Source organism: Carcharhinus amblyrhynchos, chromosome 11 (genome assembly GCF_965287045.1).
Source record: "Carcharhinus amblyrhynchos chromosome 11, sCarAmb.v2.hapA, whole genome shotgun sequence".
Taxonomy (NCBI): domain Eukaryota; kingdom Metazoa; phylum Chordata; class Chondrichthyes; order Carcharhiniformes; family Carcharhinidae; genus Carcharhinus; species Carcharhinus amblyrhynchos.
In genome coordinates, this window is record NC_137334.1 from 77,048,868 (window position 1) to 77,072,415 (window position 23,548).

General features: G+C 39.8%; 1 protein-coding gene across 3 annotated transcripts in view; it reads left to right on the plus strand.

Annotated features, from left to right (window-relative positions):
• The window catches only part of mbd5 (methyl-CpG binding domain protein 5), a 218,560-nt gene extending 195,232 nt beyond the window's left edge, over positions 1–23,328 (plus strand). For all 3 annotated transcript variants that reach the window (XM_080199390.1, XM_080199391.1, XM_080199392.1), the window contains one exon: positions 22,782–23,328. In XM_080199390.1, the coding sequence (XP_080055516.1) occupies positions 22,782–22,853 (72 nt within the window). In that variant the 3' untranslated portion in view covers positions 22,854–23,328. The remainder of the gene's footprint in view (positions 1–22,781) is intronic.
• Positions 23,329–23,548: the final 220 nt, after the last annotated feature.

The following is a 23,548-nucleotide window of genomic DNA, read 5'->3' on the forward strand; positions in this document are numbered from 1 at the left end:
CCCAGTAATAATGGTCTGGAATATGCTGCCTGTGACAGTGGTGGGGGTGAAGTACCTGGACGAGCACTTGGCATGTAATAACATTTATGAGGCAAGTGCTGGTAAGTGGGGTTAGGTGGGAGGTCAGATATTTCTCGTGTGCTGGTGCAGACTGGATTGCCCGAAGAGCCTCTTCTGCACTGTATGATTGTGTTTACAGTATAGTGAATAGTTGCACAGTATCCATGAACAAAAAACACCAGCTTCACTCTTGCTACAAGTACAGCAACGAGGGCTGTCTGAGGAAGAGCTGCAGAAGCTAAGAGGTGCAATAATGCAGCATGAAACACTTTGCAATGTGGTTTGAGTAATTTTTGGCTTTGGTAATGTTTACTGCATAATTTGAAAAATTGAGCTGGGAGTAGGGACATTTGCTGCTAATACTTTGACTTAAAACAAGTGCAACATTGCACTGAATGCAGTGATGTTGCTCTGCATTATGTTTAACTCCAGAAAGCAACTTATAAAATGAATATATAAGGAACTTCCATCACTGGGATCTTTTGCATACACCGTGGATTTCTTAAAACTGTGCCATATCATGCATCCCATTATTTAGTCGACTTGTGTCCTTTTAATAGCACTCCCCCTAGAGGCCTGCATTATTCTTCTTTCATTTGGAACAGCTTTGATTTTGTACTGTTCCAGTAAGCAAAATCTGTACGTCTGTACAAAATTCATTTATAGAATGAGTCAGAAGCCTTCCCAGTATACTTCCAGTCTCTTGTGACAGTTTGAAAAAGAGAGAAAATGGGTCATTGTTCTCTCAACACCATTACTTCCTTTGTACATTTACACTTGCTAGTTGTTAAAGCCAGCCGTAACCCTTTGCGAAATTTGACTTTCATCTGCACAACCATGTTGGCACAAGGGACCTGCAGCATCGTCAAAATAATTGAACCACAAGGTGTACTTTTTTCATTTTTTTTAAAGAAAATAGTACGAGAGCAAGTTTGACTTTATTTCAAGAGTCAAAAAAGCCTCTCACAGTTGATGAGGAGAATTGCTCGAGTATGCTGCATCAGTGTGAGAGACAGGTAATTTCGGAATGGAGCATGTCACTACGTCTTTCCCAGACTATACTGTAATAATATTCTAATGTTTGATTGCCTTAAGCGACAGATTATAGTTTGAGAAATGCTTAACCCTGAAGAACACTTAGTATCACTCGTTTATTTTTCAGGCTCTGCCTATTCTTTTCCAACAGCTGTGTGCTTTTAAGATTTTGTACTCAGTAAGTTTATAGTCTGTTTGTGGTAGTTGCTATTTTAACATTTTTGTGTAAAGGAGCATGACCACTACTGTTATTAACACCAATCATTGCCCAAAGGTGGGTTAAATGCCCTCCTCCTGTCTAGTTTCATACTAACCACATCTCACATGTACATTCACCAAGTAACGGAATAAAAAACATTTTGCATGTTCCAGTCACACAGAATCTGATTTATTTTTCTCTTATAACCCAATCCTTTGGGGAAAATATCAAAGCCCAGTCCAGATTATTTCCTTTATTACTTCATTTTGCTCCTGATTTCCTGTACTAGCCAGAATCCAGGTAAAATCAAAAGAGGGTGTGGAAGCATCAGTGAAGGCGACCAGTCGTTGATAATACAGGTTCTGCAGCAGCCAAAAACACAGTAAAAATCAAAATGAGCATCGCACTCTTAATAAGACTTTGTCTCTGGAGTGTTTCTTTGAGATAATGATGCCTTTGCATTGTGTGTTGTTCGTACATCTATTGCTGAAGTGATGAAGAGAAATGTTGCTTGGCGCTATGAAATGTTTTATAAGAATGACTGTGACCACTTCAAAGATAGGAACAGCACAAGGGGAAATGTACAGTTGCAGATATTAATATTTAGTACTCTGCTGTCTCAATTCAATCATCGACAAAATCAAATCATGAAGTTCTTCTCAAATCGCACAACAATGCAAATCATTTAGCAATGGGGATTTTTGTCCAGGAATATTTGTAAGATATATAATGCATTACGCTGCAATGAACACTGTGTTGTACTGTCAGCCTCAGCTAGTATACCACACTCAGATGTGGCAATTTCCATCCTTGAGCAGCCAATACAGAAGGCACCAGTGTCTATCTATGTCGCCATTGCTATTAATTGAAGTAAAGGTCATGAAGGCAGGTGAGTCGGCTATTTTATTGTGCAAGTATTGGGCAGCTCAGTATCATTGAGGATCTACATAATGTCAAGTAACTTTCCATTGCAGGAGGATTTAATATTTCAGGTAAATTAAAAGAAGTTGGAAAAGACTAGCTGTATATTGAGGCCTGTTGTGCTAAGTATGAGGGGGAAAAATGTGTAACAGTAGGAAACTTCACAATTGCCGGCACTTCTGAAGTAGCAGGCAACAAGTCATAGATGTCATACTTGTTTTGGATTTGTATGACCATTAAGTTACTGCAACTTATTTTTCTCAAAATATTGAAAAATTATCTTAGCACAACTAAATTCTGAAATTAGTTTTTGAACTGTATGCCCAAAGGCACTTCGACTTCAAGAGAATATAATGCGAATAGAATCACGGATCCTATCTTTATTGCAGGCTTGATTTTTTCAGGTTGATTTCATAAATTACCTTGCATTGAATTTCATGCTTCAGAAAAAAAGTTCACCTGTAACTCATATGTCTGAATATGTTCCACTGTTTGAAGGTAAATTGCAACTGATGTAATTTTTATAGTTTGAAGGAGGATTTCAGAGTGTGTCTGAACTGAATTATACAACAGCCATGCAAAGAAAACAGTAAGCAAATGATGAATTTCATCTAGATGGATGGTTAACAGACAGGAAGTAAAGGAGAAGTATAAATAAGAACCTAACTTGGAACAGGAGTAGGCAATTCAGCCCCGTGAGCCTGCTTCACCATTCAGTATGAACATGGTTGAACTCGTCTTGGCCTCGATTCCACTTTCTGCCCTTCAACTCATTACTAATTAAAAATCTTCCTATCTCCTCCTCAAATTTACTCAATGTCTCGGCATCACTGCACTCTAAGGTAGTGAATTTACAGATTCACGACCTTTGAAAGAAGTAATTTCTCCTCCTCTGTTTTATATGTTAATCTAAAACTATGACCTTACATTCTAGATTGTCCCACAAGAAGAAACATCCCCTCTATGTTGACCCTGTCAATCCCCCTTTAGCATCTTATGTACCTCAATTAAATCTCCCTTTATTCATCTAATCACTGGAGGGTACAGGCCTAAACTACTCAATCTCCCTTCAGAAGACAAACCCCTCATTTCTGGAATCAATGTAGTGAACCTCCTCTGAACTGCCTCCAATGCAACCACATCCTCCTCAAATAGAACCATAGAAAATTACAGCTCAGAAACAGGCCTTTTGGCCCTACTTGTCTGTGCCTAACCATTTTTTGCCTCATCCCACTGACCAGCACTTGGACCATATCCCTCCACATCCCTCTCATCCATGAACCCGTCCAAGTTTTTCTTAAATGCTAAAAGTGACCCTGCATTTACCACTTTATCCGGCAGCTCATTCCACACTCCCACCACTCTCTGTGTGAAGAAGCCCCCTCCTAATATTCCCTTTAAACTTTTTTCTCCTTTCACCCTTAACCCATGCCCACTGGTTTTTTTCTCCTCTAGCCTCAGTGGAAAAAGCCTGCTTTGCATTCACTTTATCTATACCCATCAAAATCTTATACACCTCTATCAAATCTCCCCTCATTCTTCTACGCTCCAGGGATCTAACCTATTCAATCTTTCTCTGTAACTCAGCTTCTCAAGTCCCAGCAACATCCTCGAGAACCTTCTCTGCACTCCTTCAACCTTATTTACATCCTTCCTGTAACTAGGTGACCAAAACTGTACTCAATACTCTAAATTTGGCCTCACCAAGGCCTTATATAACCTTACCATAACGCTCCAACTTTTATACTCGATACTCCAATTTATAAAGGCCAATGTACCAAAAGCACTCTTTACGACCCTATCCACCTGTGACGTCACTTTTAGGGAATTCTGTACATGTATTCCCAGATCCTTCTGTTCAACTGCACTCTTCAGAGTCCTACCATTTACCCTGTATGTTCTACTTTGGTTTGTCCTTCCAAAGTGCAATACCTCACATTTGTCTGCGTTAAGTTCCATTTGCCATTTTTCAGCCCATTTTTCTAGTAGGTCCAAATCTCTCTGCAAGTTTTGAGAACTTTCCTCACTGTCCACTACACCTCTAATCTTTGTATCATCAGCAAACTTGCTGATCCAATTTACCACATTATCATCCAGATCATTGATATAGATGACAAACAACAACGGACCCAACACCAATCCCTGTGGCACACCACTAGTCACAGGCCTCCAATCAGAGAAGCTATATGGGCACCAAAACTGTGCACAGTACTCCAGCTGTGGTCTCACTAATGCCCTGTATAATTGCAGCAACACATCCCTACTTTTTACTCTATTCCTTTCAGAATAAATACCAATATTCCATTTGACTTTCTTATTAACTGTTGTACCTGCAAACTAGTTTTCTGCGATCAATGCAGAAGGACACCCAGATCCCTCTGCACCTTGGCACCATGAAGTTTCTCTCCATTTAGATATATTGTCTTTCTATTTTGCTGAACAAAATGAATCCTCACACTTATCCATGTTAAACTCCCATCTGCCAAATTTTGGCCCACTCACCTAACGTATCCATTTGTAAGTTTATTTCTCATTGCAACTTACTATCCCACCAATTTTAATGCCATCTGCAAATTTGGCTATAGTACCTCTTTCCCTTTTTCCCTGCATCCAAGTCATGAATATAGATTGTGAATAGTTGGGGCCTGATGACCAAACCCTTTGGCACCCCACTAGTTACATCTTGCCAACAAGAAAAAGAGCCATTCGTCCTAACTTTCTGTTGGTTAACCAGTCCTCTATCCAAACTAATAAATTAACTCCAAGATCTTATCTTGTGTATTAATCTTTTGTGTAGCACCTTATCAAATGCTTTTTCGAAGTCCAGATATACTACATCTATTAGATTCCCTTTTGCTTATTATATCTTCAAAGAATCTAGCAAATTAATCAAATATGATTTATTTTTCATAAAACCATGCTGACTTTGATAGATTACATTTTAACTTCTAAATGTCCTGTTATTACTTCCTCAAGTATAAATGGGTCATTCGGAAATCAAATGGCATGTTGGTGTTTATTGCAAAAAAAATTGGAGCAAAGAATAAGGAATTATTACTACAGATGTCCAGGAGTTTGGCGAGACAGGCTATAACTAGCAAAATGCTGCAAGGGTCGGTGCTACGGTCTTAACTATTTATGATCTATGTTGATAATGAAACAGAAAATAATGTTTCTAACTTAGCTGACAATATAAAACCAGGTGCAAATATAAGCTGTCAGGACATAGAGAGACTGCGAAGATATGTAGACAGGTTAGCAAGTAGCCAACAGACATGCGATCATTCACTTTGGTTCTAAGGGTAGAAAAGTGGAATATTTTTCAAATATTTTTAAAAGGCATGAGGCTTGTTGACAGTCAGAGGAACTTGGGTTTGCTTGTACAAGGAACATAAAGTTAGCATGCAAGTACCGCAAGCAATTCAGAAAGCAAATGGCATGTTGGTGTTTATTGCAAAAAAAAATTGGAGCAAAGAATAAGGAATTATTACTACAGATGTCCAGGAGTTTGGTGAGACCACACCTGGAATACTGCATGAAGGTTTGGTCTCCATACTATACTTAAGGACGGATTTACTTGTAGTGGAAGTGGTAAAGTGAAGGTTCGCTGGGGTGGTCCCCAGGATTTGGTTGTAACATAATGAGAGACTTGAATAAATTGGGCCTATGTTCTGTGGAGTTCAAAAGGATGAGAGGCTGTTTGTATTGTAACTACTTTATATGGTAAGCAACCTAAGCAGCTCCTAATAGAAAATACCTGAGATGTTTCAGAATAGGAGAATCCTTCAGACAAAGTGCTTTCCAGATTTTGGCAATCAGTGACCTAACTATATTCCCAGGCAGTTCACGGATTCTGTCAAAAGGAATGGCTGGATTCTGAGCCTTGTCTTAAGAATTGATCATTATGATGAGGCCATTAAGCAATTGAATCGATATTTCCCATTTTAGAGAAACTAGAAAGTGCTTTGTGAACTCCGCTTTTATGGTACAGGTTGTGCTGATAATGTTGTAAAGTAATTGGCTTGTGGAGATTCAACTAAAATTACACAATTCTTTCCAGAGGTTACTTTTGATCTTTAAAAGATGCGAACGTATTTGAAAGCAAATTGTAACAGTGTACAGCTCCTACCCTAACCCCTTTTCTTCTGCAGACAACCCTTTGAAGATGTAAGAACTCTTCGTGGCTTGGGATATACTTTGAAGATTAAGTTACCTTTAGTCCTTAACGTAATTTTGTACGCAAGTTGTTGTACGCATAAGGTTTCTATTTATTTAGTTGACAGTAAATAAAATTCTTTTTAAATTGTAGTTAACCAACAATCTATGTAACCCAATGTAAATCAAAATAGTGATTACGTGGCCCAGACATTCCTCCATTTTTCCATTATTTTTCCCCAATCTTGTTTCATTGTCTTAAAAATATGCATGTGGTCAGTGGACAATCTCAGACAAGCAAACTAACAAATGACCAATTCCAAAATTGGTCATGGGGTATAATCATAAGGGATGAATATTCAAATCTGATCCTTTCTGTCATCTTGAATCAAAATTACAAGCAAGTATAAATATTTCAAGATGCATAGTGTCTTGTGGAATGATTCCCTTAACCACGTTTTTTTTAAACAGTTGGAGGCACATTGGTATTGTACCTGATGTCAAATTCTCAACTTATGCTCCTGCATATTGTTGCACTGCACATTTTTCTTTGCTGTGATCCTGAAACCATTATGGAGCAATTCAAAGTATGCACTAAAATTGTTCATAGTAATATATGGCTTTGTAGGACAGCACAAGATATCATACCAGAGCCCTCTTGAAGTTGCTCAAACTTTTGAACACACTGTGGGTGGGTGGTGAGCAATTGAGTTTGTTCAACAATGAGGTGAATCTACCAAACTCTTTACACACTGGCAGTCTCAATGGTGTAGAGGATAGAATTTATTTCATTGTAAGATATTCTTTTGAGGTTTGGATGTTCAGTCCTAGGGTGCTACTAAAGAGCCAACTTATTTCAATGGCATTTACTTTCCTGGGTTCCTGACTAATTACTAAGCAACCAAAATATCTGTGCTCAAACAAAATTATGGTTAACCTGATCACTTTTTAGTGAAGTGACACCAATGCATTCAGAGCATTGTTAAAGTACAAATTGTTCCATGATCATACTAAGTTAACTGAAAAGAAAAATTAGCCAGCACATGGAGTGTGGAGTTGCCATCATCCTAAAAGTTAGCAATGCATTACTATGCATCTGATCAGTGTTTCCTTTGACTTTTGTGTGTGCTGACCACTAACATTAAGTATCAAGAAGAGAAAGTATCCATTCTTGCCATCTGCTGAATAAATTTAAAAATCTCTATTCAGAAGATAGATTAGAAAAAAAGATCTATTCAAGCATATCAATCTAGAAAGTACCTCAATATAACAGTTAAGCTCTTAATGTATTCCAGTAGACTCCGCTACTCAGCCTAAAAACCCATTCTATGTGTGGATTGTTTGAAGGAAATGTCCCTGACATTGTTGGCATTCAAATTTACCTTTACCCAATTTGAGCTTAATTTAGGCTTTGTGTCCTAAATTCAACATTTAATTTGAAATTGTGAAGAATAACCCTTCCTAAACCACTTGCGGTTTCCCCATTAGCCTCATATCAAGGTTCAAATACTAAGTTTCTTCAGTTGTTCCTCATGAAAGATGCAGTATCCTGATGCAAGAGATCAACTTTGTGAATTTTTATGCACAGCCTCCAAGTTTGAATGTATCTAGCTGATCAGAACTGGACATCCATATGCAGTTGTTCAGAGCGCTCTAGAATTGAAGCTTGACTTCCTCCAGCTGACAGTCTATTTTTTAAATGCAATTCAGCATTCTGTTTGTTTGCTGTTCTGCAACAATTGCACATGCTTAGCACCAAGTTGATTTAATACTATCTTCCTATAATCTGTTTCACTCTTTGCTATTCAATGCCATACATGCAGCAAGAAATGTTATCCACTGTTTTTGTTCAATAATATTTGTATTTATCTGTGTAGTTTCATCCATCGCTGTTCTGCCCAGTTTCATGAGTCGCTGCTTCTTCAAGACTGCTGTCACCAAACATGTAAGGGAAAGCTGCACGAAATATTTCACAATACTGCAATAAACATTGTCACTTTTATATTCAATATTTTGTAGCATAAGATGTGTCATTATGGGTTTTAAACTCAATCACTAAAGAGAATATTTCCATAAATTGTCTAAAGTGCAGTTAACACCATGCCATCTAGATAAATGTAGCACAGAAGCAGTGATTTCCATGCGTGCTGGCTGAGTCTCAATTGCCAAGAAGACATTTTGGAAAAATCAAGGTTGCATATTGTGACCCTTTTTTGATCTGTGATCACAAGATTCATCATTTGGAAGTGCAGGTTTGCTCAGCTGGTGCTGACTAAGGGTCATTCAGACATTGAAATGTTAGCTCTATTCTCTCTCCACAGGTGCTGAGACCTGATGAGATTTTCCAGCGTATTTTGTTTTTCTTTCATCTTAGCTGTCAGTAATTGACTCATCTGGTTTGATAGCCATAAACAGAACCCCAATTCCCCATTCACTAACAGTCCCAGACTTTGCCTTACCTCTGTTACTGGTCATTCATTATCTGCTTAGTCACAATGTGAAATCGAAAGCCAATATAAAATAAACATTCCAAATTAAATTTATAAATCGAACCATACCCTGTTCGATACAAATATCAACTAATAACATTGAGCATTTGTTTAGTGTCCATTGAGCAGCTCTGGTCCGACTTTGAATCGTGTGAGTGCCAGTAGTCTAGGCTGACTGGTAACAGCAAGGGCACTCGTAAAGTGGCAATGGTGGGAGGACAAATTCTGTCCACAGGACAGCACTTTGGAGATCCTCGTAAACTTGAGGATAGATTACTGGATAGCATTTGCCACCAAGTCCTTTTAAGTATTGAAATCCACAGCTATGATGGCAGCTGGCTGAGCTCACCTGACTTTAGTACATGTTTCCTTTGCAACAGCCAGACCTTGAGTGACTTCTGTTTGTGCTGCAGTGAAAGCTAAAACTCAACTATCACATTTCTACATCAAGTGATCCACACGTGTGCTAACTGAGTTTGCCACCACTTCCATGCTGAGATGGTTGAGCCTCAAGCTCTACACAAAGCTCTGTTTGTTAATGCTGGACACTTCCATGCTCCTTAATTGTGACTGTAGGCTTTCTGAGACGTTGGCTTGACCACCAAGCAATTCATTATGCATATCAATCAGCCTCCTTCTGCAGGCTGCACCGTTGAAGTACTCTGCAGCAGCACGTGTGCAACCTGGCACTCCTGCAAACAGCTACCTGTGCTATACCTGTCCCTAGCACTGGCTGTAAGCCAGTCAAGCCTGTAATCACATACAGGTGCTGTTTCTAAGCTACTGTGTTTAGTACACCACTATCAGTAACTAAGCAATGAGTGTGGGATTGATTAAAGATGTTTCTTTTTCATCAGCGTCGTCTTGCTGTTCCTGCCCAGCCAGGTTGCAGTTTTTGAGTATCTGAAATGAAAAAGAGACAGGCTAGGATTATGATAAGGGGAGGGAAAAGCAAGAGGTGCATGTTTATCCCATCTGTAACAAGTAAATCAGGAAGATAATGTAAAAATAGTATGTGAGAAGAAGGGTTAGGGTTAAGAATGGCACCATCTTCAATGCTTTCAGCCTCATCAACAATGACCTCGGGTCATGGCTGCTCCAGTGTAAATTTACCACCTTTTCTTCCATCGGTGCAAGGACATATCATGCCTGTCCTCTGTTGGTGCAGTGCTGCTGCTTCTAGTTGTGTGTCAGCTTTTGTCTTATCTTTCAAGGGAAGGAATTGTGTTGCAATACATTTGTGTGATGTGGCTGTTATGGTTGAATAACTGGCAGTTTGTGTGAGATGTGGGTTTGAGGTTAGTAGCAGTGGTAATTGAGGGTGACATGAAGGTATAAATGTTAATTCTGAGCTATGATTGAACTTGTTGTGGAATTGCATCTAAGCCCTTGGAGCAGATTGGTAGCATTGATTAACATTGCAAATTTGCCTATAGGGCATCCCAGTCCCCTTTGGATAGATGGCATCTCCGCTCTCCATCTCTTGCACCAAGGCCATCAGTAGAGCATCAGAAAATGCTGGAGCCTGTGCCCACTCATGTTGTCGTTTTTGCAGGTCAGAATCAGTTTTACAATGACTTCCAGAACTACTTCAGCCACAGTACACCTCCCCTTTAAGAGGGGATGAATTGCTTATAGTCCAAGTTCATTGTAACTCATGCTAGCCGCCCCCGCCCCACTCACACTTGCAGCCACTCATCCAGGTCTGAAAATATGGGGGCAAATTTGCAGTTGAAAGTTCTAAAATAGCCTATGAAAAGTCAAAGACATAAATAAAAAATTCAAAATATTGAGAGAAATCAGCCCCATACATATTAGATTGCATTGTGGAAACTTGTTTATTTACAACTTGACTTCAAACAATAGATATTGTAGACATTGCATTGTGCAAACGTACATGCATCTTGCACAGTAATTTACAGAATCCTGGAGTCGGTACCAATGAGGTGCTTTCTGGGTTCGCCGAAACCTGAACAATCCATTCGCAGTAAGGACACTTCACATATGCTGTAGGTATCATTTTCTGAAACTAAATTTACCATCTCTGAGAAGATGAAGAAGAAGCCCATTTCTCGTGAAAGCACCATAAATACCTGCAGGCTGGATTGGGATGCATTGACCCAGTGATGGGAGATTGCAGATACACAGGGCACGCTGTCATGCATCAACTCTATAAATATGTGAAAAGTAAAAGGATAAGAGAAGGGATAGGACCTATAAAAGGTGAAGGGGGAAAGGTCTGTATGGAACCAGAAGAAATGGCAGAGGTGCTTAATGAGTACTTTGCCTCAGTATTCACGGTGGAAACTGATCTGGGAAATTTTGCTACAGGTTTGCAGCAAATGGAAAAGATTGAGTATGTGGATATTAAGGAAGAGGATGTGTTAGAACTTTTGAATTCTATCAAGATAGATAAGTCGCCGGGACCAGATGGGATGTACCCCAGGTTACTGTGGGAGGTGAGGGAGGTGATTGCAGAGCCCCTGGCGATGATCTTTGCATCGTCAATGGAGACGGGAGAGGTTCCGGAGGATTGGAGGATTGCGGATGTGGTTCCTACTTTCAAGAAAGGGAACAGAGACAGCCCGGGAAATTACCGACCGGTGAGTCTGACCTCAGTGGTTGGTAAGCTGATGGAGAGGCTTCTGAGGGACAAGATTTATGAGCATTTGGAGAAGTTTGGCATGATCAGAAATAGTCAGCATGGTTTTGTCAAGGGCAGGTCGTGCCTTACGAGCCTAGTTGAGTTCTTCGAAAATGTGACTGAACACATTGACGAAGGAAGAGCAGTGGACGTGGTGTACATGGACTTCAGCAAGGCGTTTGATAAGGTCCCTCATGCAAGACTTCTTGAGAAGGTGAGAGGGCATGGGATCCAAGGGGCTTTGGCCTTGTGGATCCGGAACTGGCTTGCCTGCAGAAGGCAGAGAGTGGTTGTGGATGGGTCTTTTTCTGCATGGAGGTCAGTCACCAGTGGAGTGCCCCAGGGATCTGTTCTAGGACCCCTGCTGTTTGTCATTTTCATAAATGACCTAGCTGAGGAAGTGGAGGGATGGGTTAGTAAGTTCGCCGATGACACGAAGGTCGGTGGTGTTGTGGATGGTCTGGAAGGATGTCAGAAGTTGCAGCAGGACATAAATAGGATGCAGGACTGGGCGGAGAAGTGGCAGATGGACTTCAACACGGATAAATGTGTAGTGGTCCATTTTGGCAGGACCAATGGGATGAACGAGTACACTATCAAGGGCAGGAGTCTTAGCAGTGTTGAAGAGCAGAAGGATTTTGGGGTCCGGGTCCACAGGACTCTTAAATCGGCCTCGCAGGTGGAGGATGGGTCAAGAAGGTGTATGGTGTACTGGCCTTCATTAATCAAGGGATTGAGTTTAGGAGTCGGGAGGTAATGCTGCAACTTTATAAGACCCTTGTCAGGCCTCACTTGGAGTACTGTGCGCAGTTCTGGTCGCCTCACTATAGGAAGGACGTAGCAGCTATTGAAGGGGTACAGAGGAGATTTACAAGGATGTTGCCTGGATTGGGAGGCATGCCTTATGAAGATAGGTTGAGGGAGCTGGGACTCTTCTCCCTGGAGAGACGAAGGTTGAGAGGCGACCTGATAGAAGTTTATAAAATGTTGAGAGGAATAGATAGGGTGGATTCTCAGAGGCTATTTCCCCAGGTTGAAATGGTCGCTACGAGAGGACACAGATTTAAAGTGCGGGGGGGCAAGTACAGAAGTGATGTTAGGGGTAAGTTTTTCACTCAGGGTGGTGAGTGAATGGAATCGGCTGCCATCAGTGGTGGTGGAGGCAAACTCGCTGGGGTCTTTTAAAAGACTTCTGGATGAGTATATGGGATTTAATGGGATTGGGGGTTATAGATAGGTCGATGGATTGGTAGGTATTGATGTGATCGGCGCAACTTGTGGGCCGAAGGGCCTGTTTGTGCTGTAGTGTTCTATGTTCTAACTCGGAAGAATGCCAAGGGAGCAGTCTGCTCTCACTCTTTCAGCTTTGGCACAACCAACATAAAGAAATATTTGGCATTATGACACAACTAGAGGCAAAGTCACAAAGACACCTGAAAAAAAATCAAACAATTCACAAAGAATTGATAGTCCTGGTGTGAAAATGTCTGCACAAGCATATGGGAAGATGGTCTAAATATTGAACGGAACTTATCACCTGACATAGCATGAGCTCCAGTTTACCTATTGTTCACCTCTTGCAACAAGTCTCCAGAAATAACATGGCACGAATCTTGAAAACAACATGCAATCTTTTTCAGGAATTGGTCGAAGAGTACTGATGATGGGCATTGTTGAATTAAATTGCACATTGATAAGTTTGGTGTGGACAGATTTGTACCATACTGAGGCACAGTATTCTGCAGTTGCATATGCGATGGCAAGAGCAGAGGTCCTTTGGGTCTTGACCTGTGATTTCATGAGATACCAGTAGTTTACTGAGGTGGTTGTTGTGGGTTTTAATTTTTTCTGTAGTTTTACGACACGCTGTTTGTCCTTGAACGTTCTGTCAAATCTGACTATTGTGCTTCAGTCTCAGGCCATCCAGGATAATGTTCAGTTTCCTGTCAGTGTAGTGAAGGTGGAATCTGCTGGAGACCTGTTTTATTTGTGTTCAGTTGTAGGCATCATGTCTGGCAGTAGTCAGCCAGCTTTGCAATATTTGTCATTTAATACATTTTTCAGGTCAAGGAAAGTCTGTGCTTATGCCACAGCGGATGGGTAGATCATTGATGTACTATGTTTAGCAGACCTGGAGCTAGGAAAGACCCAGGGTTAGTCCATTTGTCTGCTTTCTTCAAGAAAGTCTTGTCACCCATAGATGCTCTGAACCTTCTGTCCTGGAGTTGCAGTTCAACAGCATCAGTAACCAAGGGAGGGAGATATTTGAGTGACGAGGGCAAAGTCCCTTACTGTATCAGATGCTGCAATGAATTCAAGAGAAATTGCCCCTGTTTTGAAATACTTTTGGAAGTCAAAGTGGTTAATGAGAAGACCTGCTCACATTCTTCTTTGGCAAAAACCTGATGGTTCCACATTCAGGATGTTCCCCACTTCTGGTTTGTTGTGCTGTAGAATTAGGTACTCCACTACCTTAAAATATACTGATTCCTGGGATATTGGCCAGTGATTTGATGACAATTTTGGGTCTTTGTCAGATTTTTTTGAGGCTGATGACTTTAGACGTGTGGGAGTCTTCCCTTTCACATGACCCTTGAAAAGAATTGGGCCAAGGAGCAGGCTTTTTGGCCAGGGTATTGTTGGAACTCAAGGACGATGTTGTCATAAGTAACAGCAATGCCCTGCTTGATGCTGGAAAATGGAATTAGAACAGATAGATATTTAGGGCACATGGTGGCACAGTGGTTAACATTGCTGCCGCACAGTTCCAGGGACCCAGGTTCGATTCCGGACTTGGGTCAATGTCTGTGGGGAGTTTGTGCATTCTCCCCATGTTCGTGTGGGTTTCCTCCCACAGTCCAAAAATGTGCGGGTTAGGTCAATTGGACATGCTAAATTAATCCTTAGTGTTCTGGAGTACAATAGGTTAGAGGGATTAGCAGGGTTACTAAGCGGGGATAGGGCCTTGGTGGGATTGTTGTTGGTGCAGACTCGATGAGCTGAATGGCCTCCTTCTGCACTGTAGGGTTTCTATGATTTTTATGATATTTGATGGCTGGCACTGACATGACGGGTTGAAGGGCCTCTTCTGTGCTGTAAAACTCTATGGTGATTATTTAAAACTGGCATGTTTCAAAGCACGTGCTGAGTTGAATTGCCCCTCGGTTCTGCAGGTCCTACTCTTATCCCTTTCACCATCCATTTCCCATGCATATCAAAAAGAAAAAGTAGATATCTCTGTGCTAGATTGCTTTGTAGAGCACTATTTTGCATTGTACGTGAATACTCAGCTACACTCAATCACGACCCTCTCATAATCACATCTGTACACTTGTACACAGACTTGATATCTAAGTGACACATTGCTGGATTGGACAGAAATATAACTGGATTTTGTGAGCAACCAGGTCTGTTGCAAAAGGTCCTTTTGCAAATAAGTATACTAAGAACTACTCTGTTCACCACAACATTTTCCTTTAACTACAATTAAACAACTGATACAAAGGACAGAATTCACTGAAAAAAAAAGTCGTGTTAGGCTCATTCAGAAAACCAGTTGGTTAACAGACAGATTTTGCTACAGGGTCTTCCAAACTTTGCCTTTTTTTTGAAAGGGAACATGTTTTGCGCCAACTTTGAGTGTGGCAGGACTTAAACAGACTGGCAAGCCCAGCTTCACCATGATGCACCATTTTTAAAGAACGCCCCAATCTCAAAGTAAAATTGAAGATTCCCCTTTCTGGCACTGTTATGCTCTCAATCACCTGGGGGCTACAATGATGTCTGAGCCCCCCTCCCCACCTTGCACTGTGGACATTACGTCTGATGTACATTTGTGGGGACCAGACGTAATTCCTGCTGATGCCACATCACACCAATGGGTAGGAACATTACACGTTTCCAGGTTCAGCAACAAGATTCGATTATTAAAGGTGAGATTGCAGTGTGTTTGGAAGAGCACGATAAAGTAGGACTGAGTCAGCATGGCTTTGTTAAGGGGAGATCATGTTTGACAAAACTGTTAGAGTTCTTTGAGGAGGTAACAAGAAGTTAGATAAGAGAGCCATGATTTATTTAAATTTCCAGAAGGCCTTTGACAAGATGCCACATAGGAGACTGTTAAATAAGTCAAGTGCCCATGGTGTTAAGAATAAGATCCTGGCATGGATAGAGGATTGGTTAACTGGTAGAGGGCAGACAGTGGGGATAAAGGGGTCTTTCTTGGGATGGCAGCCGGTGACTAGTGGTGTGCCTCAGGGGTCAGTGCTGGGACCACAACTTTTCACGATATACATTAACGATTTGGAGGAAGTAACTGAAGGCACTGTTGTTAAGTTTGCAGATGATACAAAGATATTTAGAGGGATATATAGTATTGAAGAAGCAGGGGAGGTGCAGAAGGACTTGGGCAGGTTAGAAGAGTGGGCAGAGAAGTGGCAGATGGAATACAATATGGAAAAGTGTGAGGTTATGCACTTTGGAAGGAGGAATGGAGGCATAGATTATTTTCTAAATGGGAAAATGCTTAGAAAATCAAAAGTACAAAGGAACTTGGGAGTCATTGTTCAAGATTCTCAAGATTAACATGCAGGTTCAGTCAGCAATTTGGAAGGCAAATGCAATGTAAGCATTCATGTCAAGAGGGCTAGAATTGAAGAGCAGGAATGTACTTCTGAGGCTGTATAAGGCTCAGGTTAGATCCCATTTGGAGTGTGGTGAGCAGTTTTGGGCCCCATATCTAGGGAAGGATGTGCTGGCCTTGGAAAGGGTCCAGAGGAGGTTCACAAGAATGATCCCTGGAATGAAGAGCTTGTCATATGAGGAATGGTTGAGGACTCTGGGTCTGTACTTGGAGTTGAGAAAAATGAGGGGGGAAATCTTATTGAAGCTTATAGGATATTGCAAGGCCTAGATAGAATGGACGTGGAGAGGATGTTTCCACTAATAGGAAAAACTAGAACCAGAGGGACAACATCAGGCTAAAGGGATGATCGTTTAAAACAGAGATGAGGAGGAATTTTTTCAGCCAGAGAGTGGTAAATCTCTGCCACAGAAGGCTGTGGAGTTCAAGTTATTGAGTGTCTTTAAGACAGAGATAGATCCTTGATTAATAAGTGGATCGGGGTTATGGGGAAAAGGCAGGAGATTGGGGATAGAAACAAATCAGCCATGATTGAATGGCGGGGTCATTGTTCAAGATTTTCTTAAGGTTAACGTGCAAGTTCAGTCAGCAATTAGGAAGGCAAATGCAGTGTTAGCATTCATGTCGACAGGACTAGAATACAAGAGCAGAAATGTACTTCTAAGGCTAAGGGTCTGTGGGCCGAGTGGCCTAATTCTGCTCCTATGTCTTATGGTGTTAAATTACATTTTTTTAATTTGTTCATGGGATGCTGGCTTGATCTACACTTATTGCCCATCCCTGATGCCATTTAACAGGTATCATTAAAGACTCTTGATCTTTGCAATACAAGTCCAGTGACAATACCACCACAGCACTGCCCCCACTATATGTTAAACCAAATTAAGTTTAATGGCAGACTTGCCCAACTGTTGAGCCTATTACTTCTGAAAATAAATTCCTGCTGAAATACTCTATCCACCAAGAGGTCCACTAGTTTATGCTTAATCTTATTATTCAATCAGTGACTCAGTTATTCTGCATTAGGTCTTTGACATGTCTCATTTAATAGGATGCATTTCTTAATCAACTAATCATGTTTAAGAATAGAAAATTAAATACAGTATTAAACTTTATAAACTGTCTTCAAAGAAATTCTGAATTCAGTGAGTAGGCTTGATTCTAATCTACCCTTAGATTACAGTGGTAATAATGTATGTGTTTTTTTCTTGCTATCACAATTCAGTTTATTATATTTCCAAAGCTTTTCTAAATTAACAAAGCATTCTCGCATGAAATTTTCTCGTCTGTTTCCTGAAGACTTTATCGAATGTGCATCAAATGTAATCCTTGTACAAACTTTAGGAAAAGTTCAAAATGGCCAGTGGGATTTATGGAGAGTTTTTTTTAGGTTAAATAAACTGATTTAAGAGAGCTTAAAAATAGAATATAAATATCAACTAAATGAGCAGAAAATGTCTTTTTCCCAACTCCCTCCCCCCCCCCCCCCACCCCCCCACTTTGCAAAACCATAGACAAGAGGTCCCATGTGAGCCAACATAGAATGTTAACGTCACTGGTTGCAGCACAGGAGGCTATTCAACTGGTTGTGTTAGTTCAGGATCTCTGCAAGACCAACTCTGCTAATCCCACTATTCCCTCACTATCTGAGTGGGATAAAATGTTTGTAAATCACATACACTGTAACTTGATAACGCACAGGAATATTAATCAATAAAATTACCCCATTTATTTGGAACATTGCCCAGTAACGTTCCAAATTGTTTTTTAGCTCTGAATATATTCAGGACTATGCTTAGATATGTTGATATGCTTGGAGAAGGGTATGCAAAGCAACAGTGAAAATTTGGTGCATGAATGAAGGTCAAAGACTGATGTAGTGGGGAGTAGAAAAAATTAGAGTTAAGTGGATTGAATTCAGCATAGTTGAAACCAGTTGAGCTTTTATAACTATTCAGGACCATTTTACCATTAATCATCTTTCAGTGCATTTTTGCATGTTGTCTTGGATCATCAATCTTGAACTGGTTTATGTTTTTATTTTAAGTGTGGCCAATATTTTAATTAGTGTCAGAAAGTATATGTCCTTTTCTTAAATTGCTCTACCCCATTTGTATAGTCAGTGATGCTTCTACATAGAAATCTAAAAATAGTAGACAAACCTTCCAGTTAAATTTAGCGAATATTCAAAAAAAAATTGTTCCATGGTTATACCCCATTCTCTTCATTTGCTTCACATGTTAGACATTTGTAAAATGATAGGTTTATAAATAATACATGGGCATTATGAAAATGTGTCCTTATGATGACATTTCAACACATCAGGGTTTCAGAGCTGTCACTGCGTCAGGAGCTGGCTGAGTTTTGCTGACTGACAGATTGTTGAAACTGAAAAAGCAGCAAGTTGTGAACTTGAAACTGATTGTGTACTAACATTGTACACACTCCTAAATATCCTGCGATCCTGAAACAGTTTCCAGAATTGTAGCTGAATTTCAATTTACTGCGTTCTCTGCTTCTTCAGGTTGTGAACCTGACCTGAATCGAGCTACCTACCTTGAAGAAAAAAAAGACCCTGCTCCTGAGACACATTCCTGTAGTTGAACTGAAATGAACACCTTTAAGAAGTATATTTAAAAGATTCACTCAGTGTGCAGACAGAGATTAAGTGCATTATGACTCTGACAACGATTGCCATTGATTTGTGAAGCACATTCCGCTGCTCCTTCTGGGCTAAACGATGAAAGATTAGCACTTGGATTTTCATTATGTGAAAGCAGTAATGTCATAATGGGAGTGTTATTCCATTCAGTTACATGGTAAGTGAATTGGAACATTGGAAATGTTTCAGTACAAATGGAGAATACCACGGCTCTTGACGTGAAACATTGCACAGTGAGTGCAATTAAGAAAAACAAAGTCAAAAGTGTGCCCATTTGATCTATAAGCTGGAAGCATTTTGTATCACAGAGGTGGCTGTGGAATATCCTATTTGTAGCATGAAATTTTTGACAAGTATTTTGAGTAAAAATTTTGAAGTGCGTACTCAACTTTCCAAGTTGCAATTTGGCCTGTGATGTTGTTGATGTAATTTGAGCCATAACATCTTAATACCCTCGGCTTTACTCATTGAAGATCATGCTCAAGATTACAAAAATTGAGGTCTGCAGTACCAAATGAAGAAAATTTAGTACATTGGAATAACAAGGTACTTTATGTACTGAATTGATGGATGGGCTTTAACCTGTACATAAAGGCCAGTCTTTCTTGCTGGTCTTTTGGTATTTATGTTCTGTATTTTTCCACTGTTGATCAGTGATCAAAACACTGGAATGAGTTCAACCATTTTCAGACAACTGGTTTAGGATGATATTGAAATATACATGTTTTTTGTGGCAATGGAATTGAAGAGTGTCCTGAAATGGCTTTAATTCCAGGAAAGCAAAGCAAAGTTCAGTCTTCCAATGTGCTCATGCATATATGAATATTATTGGTCATACTGTTACCATCGCAAAATCAAGAGATGCCAAATGTAACTCGGACACATTACCTAAAACATTGCATACATAATGTCAAAAAACAGCTGCTCTCCCTTAATGTAATCAAGCCACTTTTCTCTGAGCTCCAACCGTGTTGCTGAGTTTTCATTTCACTTGTCTTACAGCTGTTGTTTGTGGATTCGATTTGATCTTGTTCAGCAATTATAAACATCTTGATCATCATGGTTCAGTTGAACTGCTTGGCTCAGTTCATCGAATTCTTATTCTGGGGTGAGAAATGTATTAGTTACCCCACCTCCCCCCCCCCCCCCCCCCCCACTGCCCCAAATTCAAACACAATTTAGTCTCCACTGTGTATGCATTACAAAAGGAGTACTCATTATTGCAATAATGCATTATTGATGTGGCAGTTCTTCAGATGGGATATTAAACCAAGGACTGACCTAGCTCTTCCAGTGGCTTATTTGCATTACTAAGAAGTCATGGAAGGACTCCCAGTGGGATGGCCAACATTCCTCCCTTAATCAGTGCCACCAAAATCAAGTTAACATGTTACACTTCTCATTGTTGTTTGCAAGATCTTTTTGTTTACAACATGATTGCTGCCCTTACCAACGTAAGTAATAATACTTCAAGAATAATTCAACGCTGTGAGAGATTTAGGAGAGATTTCTCTGGTAATAAATGTGAGTCTCTGTAGTTCACATGTCTGTGTTATTGCTCCATGCCTAAGAAGGAGGAACTTGTATCCACACAGTAAAGTATCTTTCACAATCATAGTGCATTGCGACATCCTATGTCCCTCATGCCGATGGATTCCCTTGCTTCAGCTGATAACGATGCTGTTCCCACTCTTCACTCTGAAGTTCACATCAGGGTCACAGTGATTCAACTATTTAATTATCTGCCAATTAAGCAAACTCAAAAGAATTTTGCACACATTATTCTGTTCATCGAAATTAGAACAAATAACAGAACTATTCAAAACGGGGAGGTAGAGAGAAAACAGGGAACTGTAGACCAGTGAGCCTAACATCATTTATACTGGGGAAGTTGCTAGAGTCTTATTATCAAGGATTTCATAACTCGGCATTTGGAAGGTAGTGGTATGATCAGACAAAGTCAGCATGGATTTAAAAAGGGGAAATCATGCTTGACAAATCTATTGGAATTCTTTGAGGATGTAACTAGTAAAGTTGACCAAAGAGAACCAGTGGATGTGGTTTACTTAGACTTTCAAAAGATTTTTGATAAGGTGTCTCATAACAGACCACTATGTAAAGTTAAAGCACGTGGGATTGTCTTGAGATGGATAGAAAGCTGGTTAGCAGATAGGAAGCAAAGATTTGGCATAAATGGTTATTTTTCTGTTTAGCAGCCAGTAACTATTAGGGTTCCACAGGGATCTGTGCTAGGACCCCCAACTGTTCACATATTAATGTTTTGTAAGAAGGAACTGAATGTATTATCTCCAAACTTGCAGATGATACAAAGTTAGGTGGGAGGGTGAGCTGTGAGGTGGATACAGAGATGCTTCACTGTAATTTGGACAGGCTGTGTGTGTGGGTATTTGCATGGCAGATGCAGTAACAATAACAGGAAGACAAATTATTACTTGAATGGGTGTAAATTGAGAGAGGTGGATACTTAGCGAGACCTTGGAATCCTCGTGCATCATTTGCTGAAAGTAAGCACACAAGTACAGCAGGCTGTAGAGGAGGCGTATGATATGTTGGCTTTCATAGCAAGAGGATTTCAGTATAGGGACAGGAATATTTTGCTGCCGTTGTATATGGCATTGGTGAGGCCACACCTGGAGCACTGCATACAGTTTTGGTGTCCTTATCTGAAGAAGGATGTCCTTGCTATAGAGGCAGTACAGTGAAGGTTTATCAGGTTGATTCCTGGGATGGCAGGTCTGTTATATGAAGCGACTAAGTCGGTTAGGATTATATTCACTGGAGTTTAGAAGAGTGAGCGGGGATCACGTAGAAACTTATAGAATTCAAAGAGGGTTAGATGGGGTAGATTCAGAAAGAATGTTCCCAATGGTGTAGGAGTCCAGAACTAGGGGTCATAGTTTGAGGATAAGGGATAAACCTTTTAGGACTGTGGTAAGAAGAAACCTCTTCACTCAAAAAGTGGTAAATCTGTGGAATGCATCACCATGGAATGTAGTTGAGACCAAAACGTTGCCTGATTTCAAGAAGAAATTAGATGTAGCTTTTGGGGCTAAAGGGATCAAGGGATATGAGGGGACGGTGAGATCAGAATATTGAATTTGATGATCAGCAAGCTCGAAGGGCCAAATGGCCTATTTCTGCTTCTAGTTTCTAGAACAGATTATTGTCCAGACAGCTGGTAAATAGCAAAAATATTCTATTTACTATTTATGCCTTACTGCCAGCTGGTGACTTTATTTCTTTGAGTTATGAAGTAATATGTTTGTTTAATCTTAAGCAAATATTAGAAGTACTCTGTATATATAGTTGAATCCTGCAAAATGTCAGATTTCCAAAGCTTGTTGTGCTTGGATCAGTATTTCTGCAAAGTTGAATAAAACAACCCATGCGTAGAATTTTTTATCCCATATTCCAAGGAAATAGTTGAAGATATTCTTGTAAAAATATATAGATTACTCAAAAGTGAAAATACCTGGAGTATAATTTCTGTTTTATGGTAAGCTTTTAAATAGTTCCAAAACTGGTTTTATGCTTGGATCAGGAATTTGTACTTTGTTATACAACAAGTGAGAAATATATTCACTGGGGAATTATTGGTTGCTGAATGTTGGAATTCTATTCTTCTATTAGGTTTGTGTCGTCAAGTCTCTTCTCACCTGTTCAAGGTTTAGGAAAAGGAGAAAGTTTGAGATTAATTTTGACAGTTTAACCATCTTAAGACTTTCACTCCACCCAGTTGGGCTTAATCCAGTGTTTTCTGCTGTTTCTAAGAATGATCTAGGATATGCAAAGACTCTGATCATCATGCTGTACTTGCTAAGGTGGCTTTAATAATCCAGCCAAATTCCATGTTCAATTGTCATACTGTTCAGATTTGTATTTCACTTTTTGTTTAATCTCCTTCAAGGAATTTATTGTATTGCAAACAATTAATCTACAGTTTGATTTTACAGGTTCATCAGACACCTCAGAAGGAAAGACAAGTCAAGTCACCAAAAGCTAAGAGGCGGAAAATCTCTAGATAACGTTCAAAGTCTTCATCACTGATAGAGTTATAGGGTTGAACTGTGTGTATATAGGGTCTTAATTATCCACGATGCTACAAGGTGCTATTGAACTGTGGTACAGTGTTTCTTCAATAATGAGCAAAAATTATATGCTGGATAGCTCATCAGAAACCTTGTGAGATCATGGTTACAGTTTATTTACTGCTTGCCTAAGAAGTGACGTTTTCTACAGTACTGAGCGATCAAGAATATCAAAAACTGAACAGTCCAAATGTTTCTGATGATTTTTCATTGTGTATATAGATATGCAAAATTTCATGGTAATATCAAATTGTAAATACTGTATAAAGTTGTCATGTACAAGCATACTTAATGCACAGTTTATCTTTTCTTGTACAAAATAGTGTACAAAATTCTTTGGTTTCTATTGAGTACACATACAAGAGACTACCAGTGTAAAGAGGATAAATAAAAATGCCGCTTAAAGCTTTTATATGCAAGATGCTGTTTTTGTATTTAACAGCAGATGAGGCATGGTTATGTGATAACTTAATTATGGCAGACACTTCACACCGCCAATGTTCATTTCTATTCTGTTTAAATATCTTGTCTTTTGTGCAATGGCATGGAGGTCTACTACAGTCCTACATGCAAACTCCATGTAAAATGAAGTCTTTCTTTTTTCCTTCACTTTTTTTCCCCCATTCTGAATT